The 17,556-nt window shown below is 56.4% G+C and overlaps 2 protein-coding genes across 3 annotated transcripts; one reads left to right on the top strand and one right to left on the bottom strand.

Moving 5' to 3' along the window:
* Nucleotides 1-83: 83 nt before the first annotated feature.
* On the bottom strand, nucleotides 84-4,881 carry SLC35G6 (solute carrier family 35 member G6). Its single transcript, XM_088829431.1, has 6 exons — nucleotides 4,689-4,881; nucleotides 3,093-3,308; nucleotides 2,822-2,989; nucleotides 2,429-2,775; nucleotides 1,582-1,686; nucleotides 84-1,097 (listed from the first exon to the last, which is right to left on the bottom strand). The coding sequence occupies exons 1-6, from the start codon at nucleotides 4,879-4,881 to the stop codon at nucleotides 84-86; spliced, it is 2,043 nt and encodes a 680-aa protein (XP_088685557.1).
* ZBTB4 (zinc finger and BTB domain containing 4) lies at nucleotides 2,646-17,475 on the top strand. 2 transcript variants are annotated; one of them, XM_055405752.2, is made up of 4 exons: nucleotides 2,646-2,803; nucleotides 11,370-11,439; nucleotides 11,880-12,922; nucleotides 13,596-17,475. In XM_055405752.2, the coding sequence occupies exons 3-4, from the start codon at nucleotides 11,889-11,891 to the stop codon at nucleotides 15,550-15,552; spliced, it is 2,991 nt and encodes a 996-aa protein (XP_055261727.1). In that variant the 5' UTR covers nucleotides 2,646-2,803; nucleotides 11,370-11,439; nucleotides 11,880-11,888; the 3' UTR covers nucleotides 15,553-17,475. The 2 variants fall into 2 exon arrangements, with proteins under 2 accessions (XP_055261727.1, XP_055261757.1); XM_055405782.2 differs by lacking the exon at nucleotides 2,646-2,803 and adding an exon at nucleotides 3,215-3,380.
* The last annotated feature ends 81 nt before the right edge of the window (nucleotides 17,476-17,556 follow it).

Here is a 17,556-nt window from a genome sequence, read left to right as displayed (position 1 = left end):
GTCACTTGTTCTCCCATGTTTGTGTTCCAGTTTTTCCTTCTATTTACCCAGCCCCCCCCACCCCCAGGCTCTCAAGTTGGATCTCACTCCTCCACCTGCCCTTCCCTCTCACAGCTGAGGTTCTGGGCAGTGATAATGGCAATGCTGCCCAAAACGACCCCTGCCCCCATGATGTCAGAAGGTGCCACGGTCTCATAGAGCACGTAGTACTGCAGCATCAAGGCCACCACCACCTCAGAGTGCAGGACGGCACACACCAGGGCAGGGTGGGCCTTAGTGACGGCATAACTCACACACATGAAGGAGACCAGGGCAAGGATCCCCACTGCCCCCACACAGCTCCAACTCAGAGGATCTTTGGGCAGCACGGGGGTCTGCAGCATAAAGACGCCTGGCACAGAGCCCACCAGCCCCACCAAACCAAACAGGAAGGCCACTGTTGGTAGGCAGGAGGGAAAGTCCAGGGAGCGATACACCAGGAGCCCCAGTGACAGTGCCAGGCCACCTAGGAAAGCAAGCACATAGCCTAGGGCAGTGTAGAGGCCCGTGGTCCCCTCCTGCAGGGTCCCTAGTCCAGGTCCAACAATGATGATGAGTCCCAGAGTGCTGCCCAACAAGCCACACCAGTCATAGCCGCTGAGACGCTGGCTCTCCAGGCAGAGGGCGAGGAGAGCAGAGCAGACAGTGGAAGAACCTTTGCGGACAGTGGCTGCGTTGCCGGCTGGCACCACCTGAACTGCACTGTAGGCACATCCGATGCTGAGGACGTTGAGCAGGGCGTGGAGGCAGGCCCGGCCCCGGACATCAGGAGGTCCTAAGAGGGGGTCACCACGCAGTTTAAGTAGCAGGGCAATGGGGAGGTGGAAGAGGCATCGACAGATGAGCAGCTCCAGCGAGGGAAAGTGGGAAGCCTGGTAAGCCATACGGGAGAAGGGGCCCACGAAGCCAGCAGGTAGGCCCCCACCCAGCAGGGCCACGAGAAGGCCCTTGGTGGCGTCGGAGGGCCGGCAGCGCTGGTGCGATGGGAGACTGCGCGGAGTGGAGGGCGGTGATGGCTGCGTGAAGTCAGGCAGGTTGAAGTAGGGGTGACTGCCAGCCTGTTAGGGAGAAAGGAGCTCAGGCATTAGGGCAGCCATAGCCCAGGGGACGTGGGGCAGGATACATGCCAGGCTGAGCTCTGGGACCCTGTGGGACAATAGAGGGGCAGGCTGTCTTGCTGAGGAACTCTTGGGAGCTAGTCAGGGCCTGAAAGATGGATGAGGTGGTACAGTGTGGGCCTTGAGTCGCTAAAGCAGGAAGCGGGGAGTGAGCAGTCCTGGAGCATCGTGTTTCTCGGGGTAAGTTGTTCCTGGGAGGAGAAAAAGAGGACCCAGGGATGCTCTGTCGGTTTGAGGAAGGGGAGGCAGCCTCAGGTGCTGTGTGTCTGTGTGATGTCAGGGGTTCCAGGGACATCTAGGAACACCATGATGAATTTCACTTGTGAGCATCTAGGCAAGCTGGGCAGTCTCAGGGAAGGAGGGGAAAGGGAGCAGCCAGGAGCTACAGGGAGGGGGGCTCTGCTCCCCTGCCCCCCACACTCACCATCTTTCCTTGGACTTCCTCCTCTCCTCTTGACTCAGGGACCCTGGGCCCTTTAGAGCTCCAGCCATTATGACCTGGTTGGAGGGGTTCTTCCCTGGAACCTTCCTGAGGTGGGGGTGGAGGTTCTTCCCTGGAACCTCCCTTAGGTGGGAGTGGGCCTATTTTCTCGTTTCCAACTCTGCTTTATTTCTCTGTGACTCCAAAGTCGGTCTGGGTCCTTTTTTCCTCTTTTCAACTATGTCTGTGATGAGATGTCTTTGGTTTTAGTTAATTTATTTGTCTTGCCCTGTTTCAGAAAGCTTTTATGGACAGCACCTCTGAGGGCCAGCTCCTCTGTCTCCTGAGTTTTGAATTTTTGAACACCAGGGAGAAGTCTTCAGGACTATCCCTCTGGAGTTTCAGGAATGTGTTTCTTCTCTGTGTGCTTCCACCTGGTGTTGTTGATGCTGTTCCAGAGAGGTCCACACCAAGGCCCCTGCATTTACGCAGAGTACATGGACGTGGTGTTTCAGTCTCTGGGAACAAAATAGCAAGCGGGTGTGTTCGTCTGCACTGGTAGTCATTTAGGTGTACCTGTTCTGTAGGTCTGGCGGGGGTCCCTGTGCATTTCTGGAGAGGGAGTAGGTGTGGGTGTTTTTCCAGGGCTGCCCCTATGAGTATGTTGAGCCTGGGTCTGCGTGCCCCACTGGGCCTGATTGTGAGCCTGCCACGTTGTGTGCTTGCGGAGAGGGTGTGCATGTTCTAGGCGGTGTGCACCACTGAGTGAAGCGCTGCAGGGGGGCGGGAGGGCAGGGTAAGCCCCTTCCCACAGAGTAGAGTCAGGCCCGCAGCCCGGTTTGGTGCCCACTCGTCCGGCGGCCTTGCGTGGCCCCGGTCCCTTCCCAGGATCGGTCCGGGCGCAGGCCGTCGGGCGCGCTGGCGCCCCAAGCCCGAGCCAGGAGCCTGGTGTCTGTGCCGGCTGCGCTGCGCCGGCCTCCTCAGCGGCAGCGGCGGCGGCGCTGGGGGGGTACTGTTTCCGGGGGTGGGGGTGGGGGTAGGACCGGGGCGGGGGGGAGCCGATGATGTCAGCGGCGGCGGCGGCGGCGGGGACGGGCCGGGGCCGGGCGCTGGGGGGGGCCGGGGCCGGAGCCGGAGCCGGAGCTGGAGGCGGGCGAAACCGGAGCGGCCGGGGGCGGCCACGGTGATGAGCCGGGCCTGGCGGACACGGCGCCATCGCAGTCAGGTGGGCCCCAGGGCGAACCGGGCAGGGCCAGGGCGGACCGGAGCCAACAGCCGGGCCCCCTCCCCGCTGCCCGGTGCCGCGGGGGCCCGGGCCGCGCCCCGAGCCGCGACCGCTCCCCTTTGGGGTTGACCTGGGGGCTCAGGGGTCGGGGGCTGAGTCTGGCCCCGCCTCCAGGCGCGCACGGCGCTGGGGGGCGACTAAGGGGGCCCGGGTACGGCGTCCGATTCGGCGGCGGTGGGGCAGGGGGGGGGTTGCGATCGCCTGGGGCCTTGGAAAGGGCCGCGCTCACTCCTCATTTGAAGGGTTAATTCTGCAGCCCGGTGTCCCCCTCCCCCCTTGGGGCAGGTTGGGGGTGGGGTGGGGCTGGTGTGAGCCCGGGCCGGCGCTGCAAGCTGCTGGGAGGGCGATGGCGTAGGAGCCAGGCAGAAGGGGGAGGGGTGGGCCGCCGAGCGCCCCAGAGTTGGGGTGTGCGGGGTGCGCAGGGCGAACAGGGGCCCCGGAGCCGCTGTGCCGTCGGGGCAGGGTTGTGGCTTCGAGTCCTGGAGCTTGTGTGTCTCCTGCTGTGTTGTGGGGCAAGGTAAACCTCTCTTGATCACCACTGTTTGCTGGTCTGGTAGCCAGGGGTCCAGGAGGAAACTCCCAGGCCATGGGGACACAAAGCCAGATGGAAGGGTATCCAGTGTTGTGAGGCAGAATGACAAGATGTGGCTCTGGGTGACAGGTCCGCGTTTGAAGCTGCGCACAATACCTGCGGAGTTTGTTAGGTGTGGGGTTTTATGTATGTTTCATATCGGGGTGTGTTTTCTTGCACATATGTGTCTGGTCCTGTACACATGAACTATTTGTGAACTGTTGTTTTCTGCAGAGCTGGTGAGGGGTAAGTGCTGTGGAGGGCACCTGAGTGCTGGGTGTGTGTGCTCAGTTGGAGGGGGCAGTTGTGTACCCTTGAGTCAGAAGGTGTTGGGTCCAGTCCGGTTTCTGCGGCCCTGCTGAGGTGTGGTCCAATCTTGGCGAAGATGGCCTACTGGATGGGTTTGTGGGTCCATGTGAAGATCGGGTGGCATGGAAGGGGGGGTGCATACCTAGAACTTGGGTCCTGCAGGCCCCGTGGGAAGTGAGAACACCCGGGGTGTGTCTCAGGTACCCGTGGGGCAACTGGTACTGGTGCCTGGGGTTCTGGGTGGAATGTGCAGGTTGTGTTTATGGGATCATGGGCAGCCGACCGAACGGAAGGTTGTGTGTTTGCAACATTCCCTACGGGATTCTTTTGTGACGTTGTTTGTGGGAGCCTTTCGTGCTGTTGGGCCGGGAGGCAAGCTGGTCAGAAAACACTTGTGGGGAGGGAGGTGGCGTGACAAGGGCAATGTGGGCCTCAGACTCCAGAGATCAACCGCGAGCTGTGTGTGCGTGCCTGCTCCTGCGTGTTGAAGTGGCTGTGTGGGGCCGCTCCGGGTATGTGTTATGAAGAAGGCGGGGAGATAAATATGGGGCAGAGCAAGGGCAGCAGGCGGGAGGCCTGGGTGTTGTCAGGTGGCCCGACTCGTCCATGCAGGGTCTGCGTGCTTGCCCCTTGCCGGCCTGCCCAGCGCGTCAGGGTCACCGGGAGGAGAGGCCTGGCGGCTGCAAAGAAACTAAGCTTGGACAGAGTGGCTCCTTGGCCATGTTTACGTAAAGGCCGGGTGTGACTCTTGTCACTGAAATGGAAAAAAGAAACACGAAGTTTTCAGTCTCCTCCTCCTGCTTCACCCTCTCTCTGTCCCCCTTGCTGGTATCTCTGCTTTTCTGTCTCTTCTGTGACGCACACTAGGCCACTCCTGCGACTGTGGAAGGGTCTGGAAACGGAATTTGCTCGCTAGGCAGATTCCTCAGAACAGGTTTTCCTCACCTTTGGGGCCCTGGCCCTTCTGTAGGGGTGTGTGTCTGTGTGTCTGTGTGTTCCAGGTGTGCACACCCTGTGGTCTCTGCCTGGCCTGGCTGGGAGGGGGCATGTGCATGGGGGCTGGGTGGACGCTATGGCTAGGCCCCCTGCCCGGGGGCGTGCTGGCTGCTATGTCAGGCCTGCACAACAGGTGCACCATGGCCTGGTGGAGGGGAAGGAGGCCTAGATGAGAATTGAGGAGTTCAGGCCCTACCACTTCCTCGCCAGCACTTTCCCTAAGTGACCCTCAGTTCCTCATCTGTAAAACGGGGCTAGTCACCTGCCCTGTCCGTCTTCCAACAGGGTTGTAGGTACGTAGCACATGGGAAACATACCTGGAAAGTAGATACAGTTCGGGGACTATGCCTGTGCCAGCCACTGTCAGCACTATGTCTCTGCCAGCACTGAGCCCCTTCTTGGGGCTTGGTTAATAATAAGAGCAGGAAACACTTATTGAACATTTACTGTGTACTAGGCACTGTTCTTAATGCTTTACATATGATCAGTCATTTAGTCTTCCCAATGCTGGATGAAAGTGGGAGTTGTAATTACTTCCCTTTCTCAGATGAGACAGCCGAGGTCTAGAGAAGTCATATGCCCAAAGCCATTTAGCTAGTAAGAGGTAAAGCTGGATTTGAACCCAGGCAATCTGACTCCAGATCCTGGGTTCTTATATGCTGTCCCCTGCTGCCCTTCTGAAGCTTGTGGCGGGCTTCTCCATTCATCCCCCTCCACATACATACACACACTTCTGCCCAATTTCTGCAGAACTTAACACCTGCAATAATTCATTTCAGAAGACCAGTATGTTTCAACAGTGATTCAGGGAGTCCCTGCCTGGGAGGGAGAACTTAGCCTCCGCTGCTGGGTGCTGGCCACATGGGCACAAAATGTTGATGAAGTGGGTCAAGAAGAGATTGTCCTTGTTCTGAGGGTCAGGGAGGACCAAGACAGAGGTGGCATTTGAGGTCAAGTTCAACATTTTGGAGGTATTTGGAGAAGAGGCTGGGCAAAGTTTTTATTTCTGGCAGGAGATCCAGCATAGGCAGAGGCCTGGAGGTGTGGGAATGCTGAGGCTGGAGAGCACACCAGAAGCTGGAGGGGAGATTCACTCCAGGCAAGAGAAGAAAGGAAGTTGGGACTGGACACTTGAATGCCCGGCTGGTGAATTTGAGCTTTATTCTGGAGTGGAGGCTAGAGAGGGGTTCAGAGCCCATGAGTGACAACGCCTGATCTGCTTCGGGGCTGTTGATTCTCAATGAGAGGAAGCCTGGATGGTAGATGCTAAGACCAGAAGCAGGGGACTAGCTGCAAGCCCTGGCCTTGAACCATGAGACTGTTAACAAGGCCTTGAGGTAGTTTGGGGGCCAGAGGTAGGGTAGAGGGAAAGCTTCCAGAGCCATTCCCGGGCTAGGCCGCAGATCTGACTAGATTCGGTGACAGCTAGACGTGGGGAGCAAGGGCGAGGGAAGAGTCAGACTTGACACAGTTAGCCTTTAGCACATGAGCTCGTGTGTGTGTGTGTGTGTGTGTGTGTGAAGAGTCAGACTTGACACAGTTAGCCTTTAGCACATGAGCTCGTGTGTGTGTGTGTGTGAGTGTGTGATGGTTCTGGCAGCTTGCTAGCTGGCCCCAGACCCCTTCAGGCAGGACCTGGTGGTGTGGCAGAGGGGAGGACCCAGCATCTGGGTTCACATGGGCCTGGATGTAAATTCTGACCCTGCTGTTCACAAGCCGTGTGACCTTGAGTAAGGTAAATCCCTCTATGAGCCTCAGTTTCCTCACTTGTAAAACTGGGATAATGTAAATGCCAACTTGAAGTGACTGAGGAAACCATTAAATGAGGCAATGCATGTAAAGCCCTGGGGGTAAAAAACATAGATAAATAAAAAACAAAGCCATGGAGGTGTATTAGGCAAAACACAAGTGCCCCCGAAGCGGTCAAGTTACACTCGCCACCCCCAGCTCCTGGCGAACTCAGTCCCGGCCTGAGGATGGTGTCCTTCCTAAAGGTGGACACAGTCCAGGCAGGCTTTAAGAAAGTAGGTTCATTCATTTACCCAAAATGTTTTGAATCCTTCCACCATGTATCAGGCACTGTTCTAAATACTGGACGGAGCAGTGGACAAAGCAGACAAAAATCCATCCGTCCTCTGGAGATGAAAGAGCAGTAGTCTTAGTAAATGCCAAGGAGGAAAATAAAGTAGGGGAGGGGGATAGGAAGCTTGGGGAGGTACAGGGCAGCCAGGGAGGGCCTTGGGGGAAGGTGACTTTTGAGTCAAAGCTGAAAGGAGGTGGGATAGCAAGGCGTGAGGCTGCCTGAGGAGAGAATGTTCCAGGCACAGGGATCAGCTGGAGGTGGAGTGTATCTGGTGGTGGTGCTCACATCCCCACCTCAGTCACACCTCTAAGATCACACAGCCAGTTAAGAGTAGAGAAACGGTAAAAACAAATAAAAAAACTAAAACCACAGAGCCATCAGACCTACCATGAAGCCTGATTTCTGCCCCTTTTCTTCACCACTTCCCCCCACCATTTTCCGGGACTGAGTTCCAAGATGATAATAAGAGCTAGCACTTCCTGAGCATCTGCTGCGTGCCCAGCACTCTTCTAGGTACAGCCGGTCATCAGCTTGTTTATTCTCTACAGCCGTACGTAGTGGGTGCACTTCATTATCCCCAGCTCGTAGACAAGGAAACCGACATACCGAGAGGCAAATTAATTTGCCCGGGTTCCCATAACCAGTTTCTGCTCCACCTCCTATAACCCCGGCAGGGCGGCGGCCAGTGGTGGGGCAGTTGAACTCAGGAGAGCCAGATCCAGACCCTGTTTGGTTAGTAGAGACCAGGGACAAATCACCCCACCACTACATTCTCTCTGCCTGCAAGTGTGGCATCTAGAGTATTTAAAGCCTCAGTTTCCTCATCTGTACAATGGGTTGACACTAGCCCCTGCCTCCCTGTGGTCCTTTTGAGTGCTGAAATGAGATGATGCAAATCAAATGCTTAGTGCCAGATTTGATACATAATGTTTATCTCCTCAATGGCAGCTCCAAGTATCTTGATGATGATGGTTCTAGGTGATCTCCAAGGGCCAGGACAGCCTTGGACCACTGTGGTCCTGAAAAACCCTGGATAGGCCTTGTCCATATATCTTGGCAGTCAGCACACAGCCATGGCTTGGTAGGTACCAAGCCCATATGGTTGTGCAGGTGAGCAGGCCTGGCCAAAGGGTGAGTAGGGGCTGGAATCAAACGTTTTCTTTGTTCACCTGTGCAGAGCTGCTACCTTGAAGAGGCCTTTCCTCTATTTTTCCCCTTTAATTTTCACAAAGATCCTAGATGGGCTGGTGGGGAGCCTTAGTGGGTGCTGTTTCAAGAAAAACAGAACTGTTATCCTATACACTGTGCTCACAACACTTCTGACACCAAACGTGTGGAGTTTATTCCCCCACACCGGCCAATTTTCTGACACTAGCTGTGTGTCCTACAATTCAATTCTGATATTATCTGCCTGGAGATAGCATCAGATTCCACAGGTTAAGGGCTCAGTCCCACAAGACTGCCCCCACTTCAGATACCAGTTTGCAAGCCCAGACCTCCTGTACTTCTTTTATTTTCTACAGCTTTTTAAAATTTTTATTAACTTTCTTTTGGCCACACCACGCTGTGTGTGGGATCTTAGTTTCCAGACCAGGGATTGAACCCATGTCTGCTGCAGTGGAAGCTCAGAGTCCTAACCATTGGACCACCAGGGAATTCCCCAAACCTCCTGTACTTCTGACTGACCAGCAAGAATCAGACTTTCTCAATGACCTGCCTCCTCAGATTTGATAATTTGTTAGGATGGCTTATAGAACTGAGGGTAATACTTGTGTTTATTGGTTTATCATATAATAAAGGATATGATAATAGCCAGATAAAGAGGTCTGGAAGGGTCCTGAGTGCAGGAGCTTCTGTCTCCACAAAGCTGGGCTGTGCTACCCTCTCACCATGGAGATGTGTTTAGGAACTGGAAGGTCTCTGAACCCCATAGTTTAGAGGTTTTTGTGGAGGCCTCATCACATAGGCATGATCAATTATTAACTCAGTCTCCAGGCCCTCTCCTCTCCCCAGAGGCAATGGGGGCTGGGGCTGAAAGTTCCAAACTTCTCATCATGGCTTGGCCTTTCCAGTGACCACCCCCATCCAGGACTTCATGGAGAGTCACCTCTTTAGAACAAGAGACACTCCGGTCACCCAGGAAATTCCAAGGGGTTTAGTTTAGGAGCTTGATGTTAGGAACTGGGGTCAAATGTTAGAATAAGATGCCCCTAGCACCCCTATCTGGAGAAGGAAATGGCAGTCTAGTATCCTTGCCTGGAAAATCCCATGGACAGAGGAGCCTGGTGGGCTACAGTTCATGGGGTCACAAAGAGTCAGACACGACTGAGCAACTAAACAACAGCACTCCTATCACTTGGGAAATTACAAGAGTTTTAGGAGCTCTGTGTCAAGAATGGGGACAAAGGGGACTTCCTGGTGGTCCAGTGACTAAGATTTCACACTCTCAGTGCAGGGGACCCAGGTTTGATCCCTGGTCAGGGAACTAGATCCCACAGGTTGCACCTAAAACATTCCAAATGCCACAACTAAGACCCAGCAAAGCCAAATATGTATTTTTTTAAATAAAAAGAATGGAGACCAGGACCAAATATATTGTACCTGACCCTTGAACAATATAGGGGTTAGGGGCATGGACACTCTACCCAGTGGAAAATCTCAGTATAGCCTTACAGTCGGCCGTCCATATCCAAGGTTCTGCATGCTCAGATTCAACCAACTTCAGGTCTTGTAGTACTGTAGTATTTACTATTGAAAAAAAATCCACATAGAAGTGGACCTACGCAGTGTTGTTCAAGGGTCAACTTAATTTCTTATTATATCACAGTATCACAGCCATAAACAAGTCTTTCATCCTGATGTGGTATAATCAAGAATGAAGGCTTTGGAGCCAAACAGATCCCAGCCCTGCGACTAACTGATCATATATATCTCTAGTTGCGGCAAGTGGGAGCTACTCTTCCTTGCGGTGCACAGGCTTCTCATTGCAGTGGCTTCTCTTGTAGAGCACGGGCTCTAGGGTGCTTAATTACTCCTTGGCATGTGAGGTCTTCCCAAACCAGAGATCGAACCTGTGTCCCCTGCATTGGCAGGCGGATTCTCATCCACTGCCCCACCAGGGAAATCCCTGCCTGTCACTTAAAGTGAAGCTAACTGCTACATTTTAGGGTGGTGATGAGGAGCAAATGAGGTAATGCCAGTGAAGCACCGACTCTTGGGGGGGGTCCCTGTTGGCTGGTGGTTGTCACCACCAGAAGGGAGGATGAGACCTTGTTCTCTTTCCCCATTTTGCAAACAGACGTGAACACCAGCCCAGGAATCCTTCCCCTGGATTCCTGACCCCACTGCAGTCCATCAACTGATGGGGGAGCACTTGACCTAGACATGTGCCTGGCACTCGGGTCTGTGAGAAACTTTGATTCTCATCCCTGTTTACCTCCTCCTCCAGGAGAGGACTGAGGGCCGCCTTTTGGCTGAAGAGAGAAGGCCTCTTAGTCCAGACAGTATGAATAATAAATAGGAAGAGAGCATTTTCGGGGGGGGTGGAAATTGCATGAGGAACTCCTGACGCAGGACACCTCTGAGGTCATGTGTGACCCCAGGCACATGGAAGGGGAGGGCCCCCAGGCTTTGTGGAGGGTGGACAAGAGGGGCTGAGAGCTCTGCCCTCAGGTCAGCAGGCCTGGCTCTGTGAACAGGCCCCACCTGTTATGACCAGCTCTGTGTGTCTTTGGCTAAGTTACTCTGTGGCTCTGGAACTGAGATCTTCAACTGAAAATTGAGCCCCCAAAGCTGAGGCTGTGAGTTGCCTTGCGAGCAGTGACTGCCATGGCTCACATTTGGGTTACCTGCTATTCCTTTTGGATGAGCCTCCCAGCAAGAGGTGAGGTAGGGGTTGCGTTCCCTGCCCCACCCCGACTTTTTTTTAAGCCAAAGGTCCAAAGCCACCACCTTGCAGAGTAAGGAGGGGGACCCAAGCTTCCTCACTTCCAGTCTGGTGGCCTTCCCAGAGATTGGAGCAAGCTGGCACGTGTGCTCGAGATGGTGGTCTTCAGTGGTCCCCTGGCACCTAGAAACCCTCTCTTAAGATTTATGTGACAAGTCCTCTGCTAACTTGAATATCTAGCAGCTTTTTCATTGGTCCAGTGTAAATAAGACTATTATAGTGAAAGACAACATGCAGATCTTTGATTTCCTTTGAGTCCCAAAGATTGGGCTCAAGGGACTTGAAACTCATCCAGCAGGCTTCCTTGGACCTACAGGATTGAACCAATGTCGCTGGATTGTTTTGAGGCAAATTGGGAATATGCAAATTATCTTATTCCTGTACTTCTTGGGGGCCAGGAGAACAGGCTTTGCAATAATCTGTGACATCCTAGGTCCGATTAGAGGCCACTGAGCAAGTAACCTCATGGGATCCCAGGAGGGTCAGGGTCTCCAGAGCTGCCTAGGCCTCTCTGACCCTGCATGCGGCACCACTTCCCACCTCCTGGGTCCGCCTCCCGCCCAGTTCCCTTCCCGAGGACGCAGTTTCTGTTTCTCCACAGAGGGAAGAAGCACAGCAGAAGGGACTTGCTGAGCCACCTCCGCTCCACTCCATGTTGGCTGTGCTCTCAGGTGAGATGGGTGAGGGGTCTGCTGCGAGGGAGACTGGGCCTGAGGCTGCAGGCAAGCAAAGCAGCCATATCCTCCAGGCTGAGGAGGCCTGGGAAATGGCCATCAGCTGTGGGGGCTCCCTCACCCTCCCAGTGGGAGAGAGGTGTCCATTGCTCCCCGCTGTTAGTCTGTGACTTGGAAGTCTTGACCCCTGACCTTCATCAAGATCTGAGGAATCCCTGGCCTCTTTCAGCCCCAGATGTCTGACAGAGGGGTGTTGGATGCTGGCAGGACGTGGGGTGGCTAAGGTTAACCTCTCACTTCCACGATCAGAAGTCAGTCAGCCTTCCACCAACCTCTGGCCAATAGCCTCCAACCCCCGCCCAGCTTGCCTCTGACTTGAAAGCCCCCTGCCCTCTGCCCAGCCTCTGAGATCCTCCCCTGGCCTCTTCTCCATCTAGGCTGGCGCCATGCCACCCCCAGCAGAGGTGACAGACCCGTCCCATGCGCCTGCCGTTCTGCGCCAGCTCAATGAACAGCGGCTTCGTGGCCTCTTCTGTGACGTCACCCTCATAGCCGGAGACACCAAGTTCCCCGCTCACCGTAGCGTCCTGGCTGCTTCTAGTCCCTTCTTCAGAGAGGCACTGCTGGCTTCAGCTCCACTGCCCCTCCCACCCGTCACTGGGGGCTCAGCCCCCAACCCCACCACCACCACAGCGGCCTCCTCCTCCTCTTCCTCTTCCTCTCCCTCTCCAGCCTCACCTTCAGCTTCATCCCCACCTCGGGTCCTGGAGCTGCCAGGGGTCCCAGCAGCTGCCTTCTCTGATGTCCTCAATTTCATCTACAGTGCCCGGCTGGCATTGCCTGGTGGTGGAGGGGACGGGGCAGCTGTGGCAGAGATCGGTGCTCTGGGACGGCGTCTGGGCATCTCCCGCCTGCAGGGCCTGGGGGAGGGTGGTGATGCCTGGGTGCCTCCTGCTCCAGCTCCCATGGCCACCTCACAGCCTGAGGAGGACAGCTTTGGGCCTGGGCCTAGGCCAGCCGGGGAGTGGGAGGGGGACAGGGCTGAGGTCCAGGGCCCTGAATCACAGCCTGCCTTGTCCCGGCGGCCCCTCCCCTGCCCCCGATGTGGGAAAAGCTTCATCCATCCCAAGCGGCTACAGACCCATGAAGCCCAGTGCCGGAGGGAGGCCAGCGCTCGGGGGTCCGCAGGGCTGGGAGCCAGGGGTTCTGTCCCCAGTGGCCCTGCAGGAGTGGACGCCTCGGCCCTGCCCCCAGCGGTAGGTTTCCGAGGTGGTCCTGAGCACGTGGTGAAGGTGGTGGGAGGCCACGTGCTCTATGTGTGCGCGGCCTGTGAGCGTTCCTACGTGACCCTGTCCAGCCTAAAGCGGCACAGCAATGTCCACTCATGGCGGAGGAAGTACCCCTGCCGCTACTGCGAGAAGGTGTTCGCGCTGGCTGAGTACCGAACCAAACATGAGGTGTGGCACACCGGGGAGCGCAGGTGAGTGCTCTGGTCGGCCGGGGACTGGGGTGGCTGGGGGTGGAGAGGTCACATGGGACCTAGTCCACTTAGGGATCACATGGACAAGGGAGGGAGTGGGCAGAGCATGGGGCCCAGAAAGCCGTTCTCAGATGCCTGCTCACCCACTGGCCCCTGCTCATCTGCTTTCTGTCACTCACCCTTCTGCCTCCCTCCAGCCCCGTTTCCTCCCACTGATGTTTATTTCTTAGCACCGCCAGGTGTCACGTCCTGGCTTGGTGATGTGGAAAAGGCCAAAGAGGAAACAGAAAGTTGCCTCATGGGGCAGGACAATAGGAAGCACAGGCATGTCCATCTACAGTTCTAATGTACCCCTGTTGATAAGATACTTCCCCATCTGTCAGGCGAGCTTCAGAAGGCGGCTTTGGGAGTTAGGCAAGGTACGTGATTATTCCCAATTCACAGATGGAACAGCTGAGGCCTGGCATTGCACAGCCAGTGGGGGACACTGAACTCGCACTGGTGTCCCTTCTGAGGCTGGTGGGGTGAGACAAGCAGCATGAGAGAAGGGTGAGCAGATGGCTGGGGCAGTTCAAGGCCTGAGCGGAGACAGGAGAGAAAATGGGAAGCTAAGGCCCTAGCCTCAGGGCCCCTGACTCAACTGGCTCTGTCCCTGCCCTGTTCCCTGGCCCAGGTACCAGTGCATCTTCTGCTGGGAGACCTTTGTTACTTACTATAACCTGAAGACCCACCAACGAGCCTTCCACGGCATTAGCCCAAGCCTCCTGGCCAGTGAGAAGACGCCCAATGGAGGCTATAAGCCCAAGCTCAATACCCTCAAGCTGTACCGCCTGCTCCCCATGCGGGCGGCCAAGCGGCCCTACAAGACCTACAGCCAGGGAGCCCCCGAGGCCCCCCTCTCTCCAAGCCTCAACACACCGGCCCCTGTTGCGATGCCGGCCAGCTCACCACCCGGACCCCCACCTGCCCCAGAGCCTGGCCCCCCACCATCTGTCATCACTTTTGCCCACCCAGCTCCCTCAGTCATTGTACATGGGGGCAGCAGCAGTGGTGGAGCAGGGAGTGGGCCGGCTAGTACAGGGGGGGCCCAAGCCGCCTCTGTCATCACTTACACTGCTCCCCCACGGCCCCCCAAAAAACGTGAGTACCCACCTCCTCCCCCTGAACCTGCAGCCGCACCAGCCAGCCCAGCCACAGCAGGCAGCCCAGCCACAGCCGCAGGGCCCGCCACAGCCACAGAGGAGGCCAAGGGCCGGAACCCACGGGCCACGAGGACTCTGACCTACACGGCCAAGCCAGCTGGCGGGATTGGCGGGGGCGCGGGTCCCCCTGCAGGGCCTGGCCGGGGCCCCTCTCAGCTCCAGGCTCCACCGCCACTGTGTCAGATCACTGTGCGAATCGGTGAGGAGGCGATTGTCAAGCGCCGCATCTCAGAAACAGACCTGCGTCCCGGGGAGCTAAGCGGCGAGGAGATGGAGGAGAGCGAGGAGGAGGAGGACGACGAGGAGGAGGATGAGGAAGAGGAGGAGGAGGGGCAGGGGGAGTCCAAGGCTGGCGGGGAGGACCAGCTCTGGAGGCCCTACTACTCCTACAAGCCCAAGCGCAAGGCCGGAGCCGCGGCCCCGGCTAGCAGCGGGGGCAGCGGGATGCCCAGAAGCCGCCGGCCGCCTCGCTGGAGACAGAAGCTGGAACGGAGGAGCTGGGAGGAGACCCCGGCAGCCGAGGGCCCCACGGGGCGTGCCCGTGGCGAGAGGAGACACCGCTGCGAGGACTGTGCCCAGACATTCGCCAGCCTGAGGAAGCTGCGCAAGCACCAGGAGGCCCACAGCGGGGGCCCCCACAGCTCCCGGTCTGGACGGAAGCCCTCCACCCGCCTCACCTGCCCTCACTGCGCCAAGGTGTGCAAGACGGCCGCTGCCCTGAGCCGCCATGGGCAGAGGCACGCCGCCGAGCGACCTGGGGGCACCCCCACACCTGTCATCGCCTACTCCAAGGGCAGCACTGGCGCCAGAGCCGGGGAGATCAAGGAGGAGGCCCCCCAAGAGATGCAGGTCTCCTCATCCAGCGGGGAGGCAGGTGGTGGAGGCGGGAGTGCTCCTGCGGAGGAAGCTTCTGAGCCCGCCTCGCTCCAGGACCCCGTCATCTCAGGAGGGGAGGAGCCCTCCACGGGGGCAGGAGGGGCCACCTATGCATACCCACCTGTGCAGGAATTTCCACTGGCTCTGATTGGGAGCGGCCGGGAATCAGGCAATGGCAGGGGAAAAGGTGGGAGTGAGGGGCCAGGTGGGGCTGGCGGGGGAGACCGGATGGAGGCGATGGGGGCTGCCAAAGTCACCTTCTACCCTGAGCCCTACCCACTCGTCTATGGCCCCCAGCTCCTCGCCGCCTACCCTTACAACTTCAGCAACTTGGCCGCCCTCCCAGTCGCTCTTAACATGGTCCTACCTGATGAGAAGGGTGGGGGGGCCCTTCCCTTCCTACCAGGGGTCTTTGGCTACGCAGTCAATCCTCAAGCAGCAGCCCCTACCCCCCCAACCCCACCACCCCCAACTCTTCCTCCACCGGTTGCCCCCAAGGGAGAAGGGGAGAGGGCAGGGGTTGAAAGAACCCAGAAGGGAGATGTGGGGTGAGCTCTGAACCCGGATCCCCCCTTTCACCAGATGCCACCCTCCCTGAACCCCCGCCACTACCAGCTCCCTGGCCTCCCTGCCCCTTGGGAGCCCCTCCACACTCCTGTGCAGGGACCTGGGGGCCTCTGGAGCTCAGGGGTCAGGCTGCTTTGTGTGAGATTGTAGTTTTCCCACCACCTGGGAAGGGGTCTTCGGTGGTTCCCCTCTCAGTTCTCCTCCAGGGAATGGCCTCCGTAAGGGGCAGGGCCAGCTCATCCCTCCTCCAGCCCTTGGGGCAACTGAGCAATATACTTCCATGAATCTGTACTCACGGCCCCCACCAGCTCTGAATGTCTAACCCGCCCCCTGATTCCTAAACTTAGGGGGAAACCATCTCTCTCCCTGAATGTTCCCCACCCTGCATCTTGAAGCTTTCTCTAAGCCCTTGCCCAGATGCTTCCTAGCACATTCCATCCTTTTGTGGCCCAGGGCCTGGACCAGACCATTGTGATACCCAACACTTACCCACCTGGGAGTGGGCTTCAGATACCATTCTTCCCAAGGGTGGGTTTCTGTGTCCCTGTTCCCTTCACGTTAAGACGCCATGCCTTCCTTGGCTTCTACGCCTTTGGCTCTTCCATATTCCTCCTTCTACTCCAAGACTGTGGAGATGGCTCTCCCATCCTGGTCAAAGAGCGGGGTGGGAGGGAGGGCTACCTATCTGTTCCTTGGCTGAGTTCTTTCCCAGCCCAGGCAGCACCAATCTCGGCCCTGCTTTGACCCTCAAATCTAGTAAGCCCCAGACTCTTCCACGGCGAAAGAGGTGAGTGGATTGCACCTCTTCCTGCCTCTGCATATGGCCTCATCTGGGCTAAACCAGATTTGGGGGCCAGGAAGGAGAAGCTCTATATAGGATGGGGAAGGGGGTCCTACTTCCTCCTTGTTTTTTTTCCCGATGGTTTCTCCCAGACTAGACCAAATAGCCAGAAAAATGATGGGGGTTGGATGGGTAGGTAAGCCCGAGATTTGCACACGACCTCCCATCCTTACCTTAACCCTCTTTCCCCCCAGTATCACTTCCCTCACCAGTTACTCCAGATGGTTTTTGGGGAACCATCCTACTCCCCTGGTGGGCTTTGGGGTATCCCCACCAACTTTCCCTCCAAAATAGCACCTTATACCCCATCTTTGACTCAGTTTCCCACACCCAAAGATCCCAGCCTAGGGATGGGGTACAGGGAGCTTGTAAGTCCCTAATCCCTAATTTGCACTAGTTAACCCTGGTCAGGGGTCCCTATGTTTCCTTCCAGTGGTGGAGTTGAAGAAATGTTCGCTCCTAATTCTGATAACTGGGCCTCCCCGCTCTGTGATTGAATGAACACTTCCCATCCACCCACCTTACCCGCCCCACACACACACACAAAGCTCACAAGGGGAGAGCCAGTTTGGGGGAGCAAATTTGATAAATGGGAATTAGAGGAGTGCAGTTTAAAACGGGGAAAAGCTGTCATCATCAAAATGGCAGTCCTTTCCCAGCTACTGTTTTTTGGGGCCAAGATGGCTGCCCTCTCAACTGATGCTGAAAGGGCAAGATCATGGCTTTTGGAGGGAGGTGGCTTGGTGGGAGGGACAGGAGCAGCCTCCTGCCTCCTCACACCCTCCCAGCAAACAGAAAGGGAGGTTTTCGACAGGCTCCCTGAATGTTAACCATGGAGGAGTGTCGCTCCTTCACTCCTCCTCCGTCTCTTTGCACTTTTCTTGGTCTTGGCCGCAGTCCGAGTGAAGAGTTTCCTACTGAATGTACTGAGTTCCAATTTTTAAGGGGGAGAAAAGTTTAAAACAGGGAAAAATGCAAAAAAAAAAAAAATCACTAAAAAATTCCCACAAATCTTGTTTCTGGCACTTTAGAAAAACTGAGAAAAAAAAAAAGTACATAATAAAGAATACATATATATATCTACACACAAATTATATATATAAATATATATATATATATATATACACAGCGGAACCACAGGAGAGACT

The sequence above is a fragment of the Moschus berezovskii genome, chromosome 20, assembly GCF_049115385.1.
Source record: "Moschus berezovskii isolate FMDL1 chromosome 20, NW_MosBer_1.0, whole genome shotgun sequence".
NCBI classification, from domain to species: domain Eukaryota; kingdom Metazoa; phylum Chordata; class Mammalia; order Artiodactyla; family Moschidae; genus Moschus; species Moschus berezovskii.
Note: the sequence above shows the minus strand (reverse complement) of the source record. Positions and strands in the feature narration are given on the sequence as shown.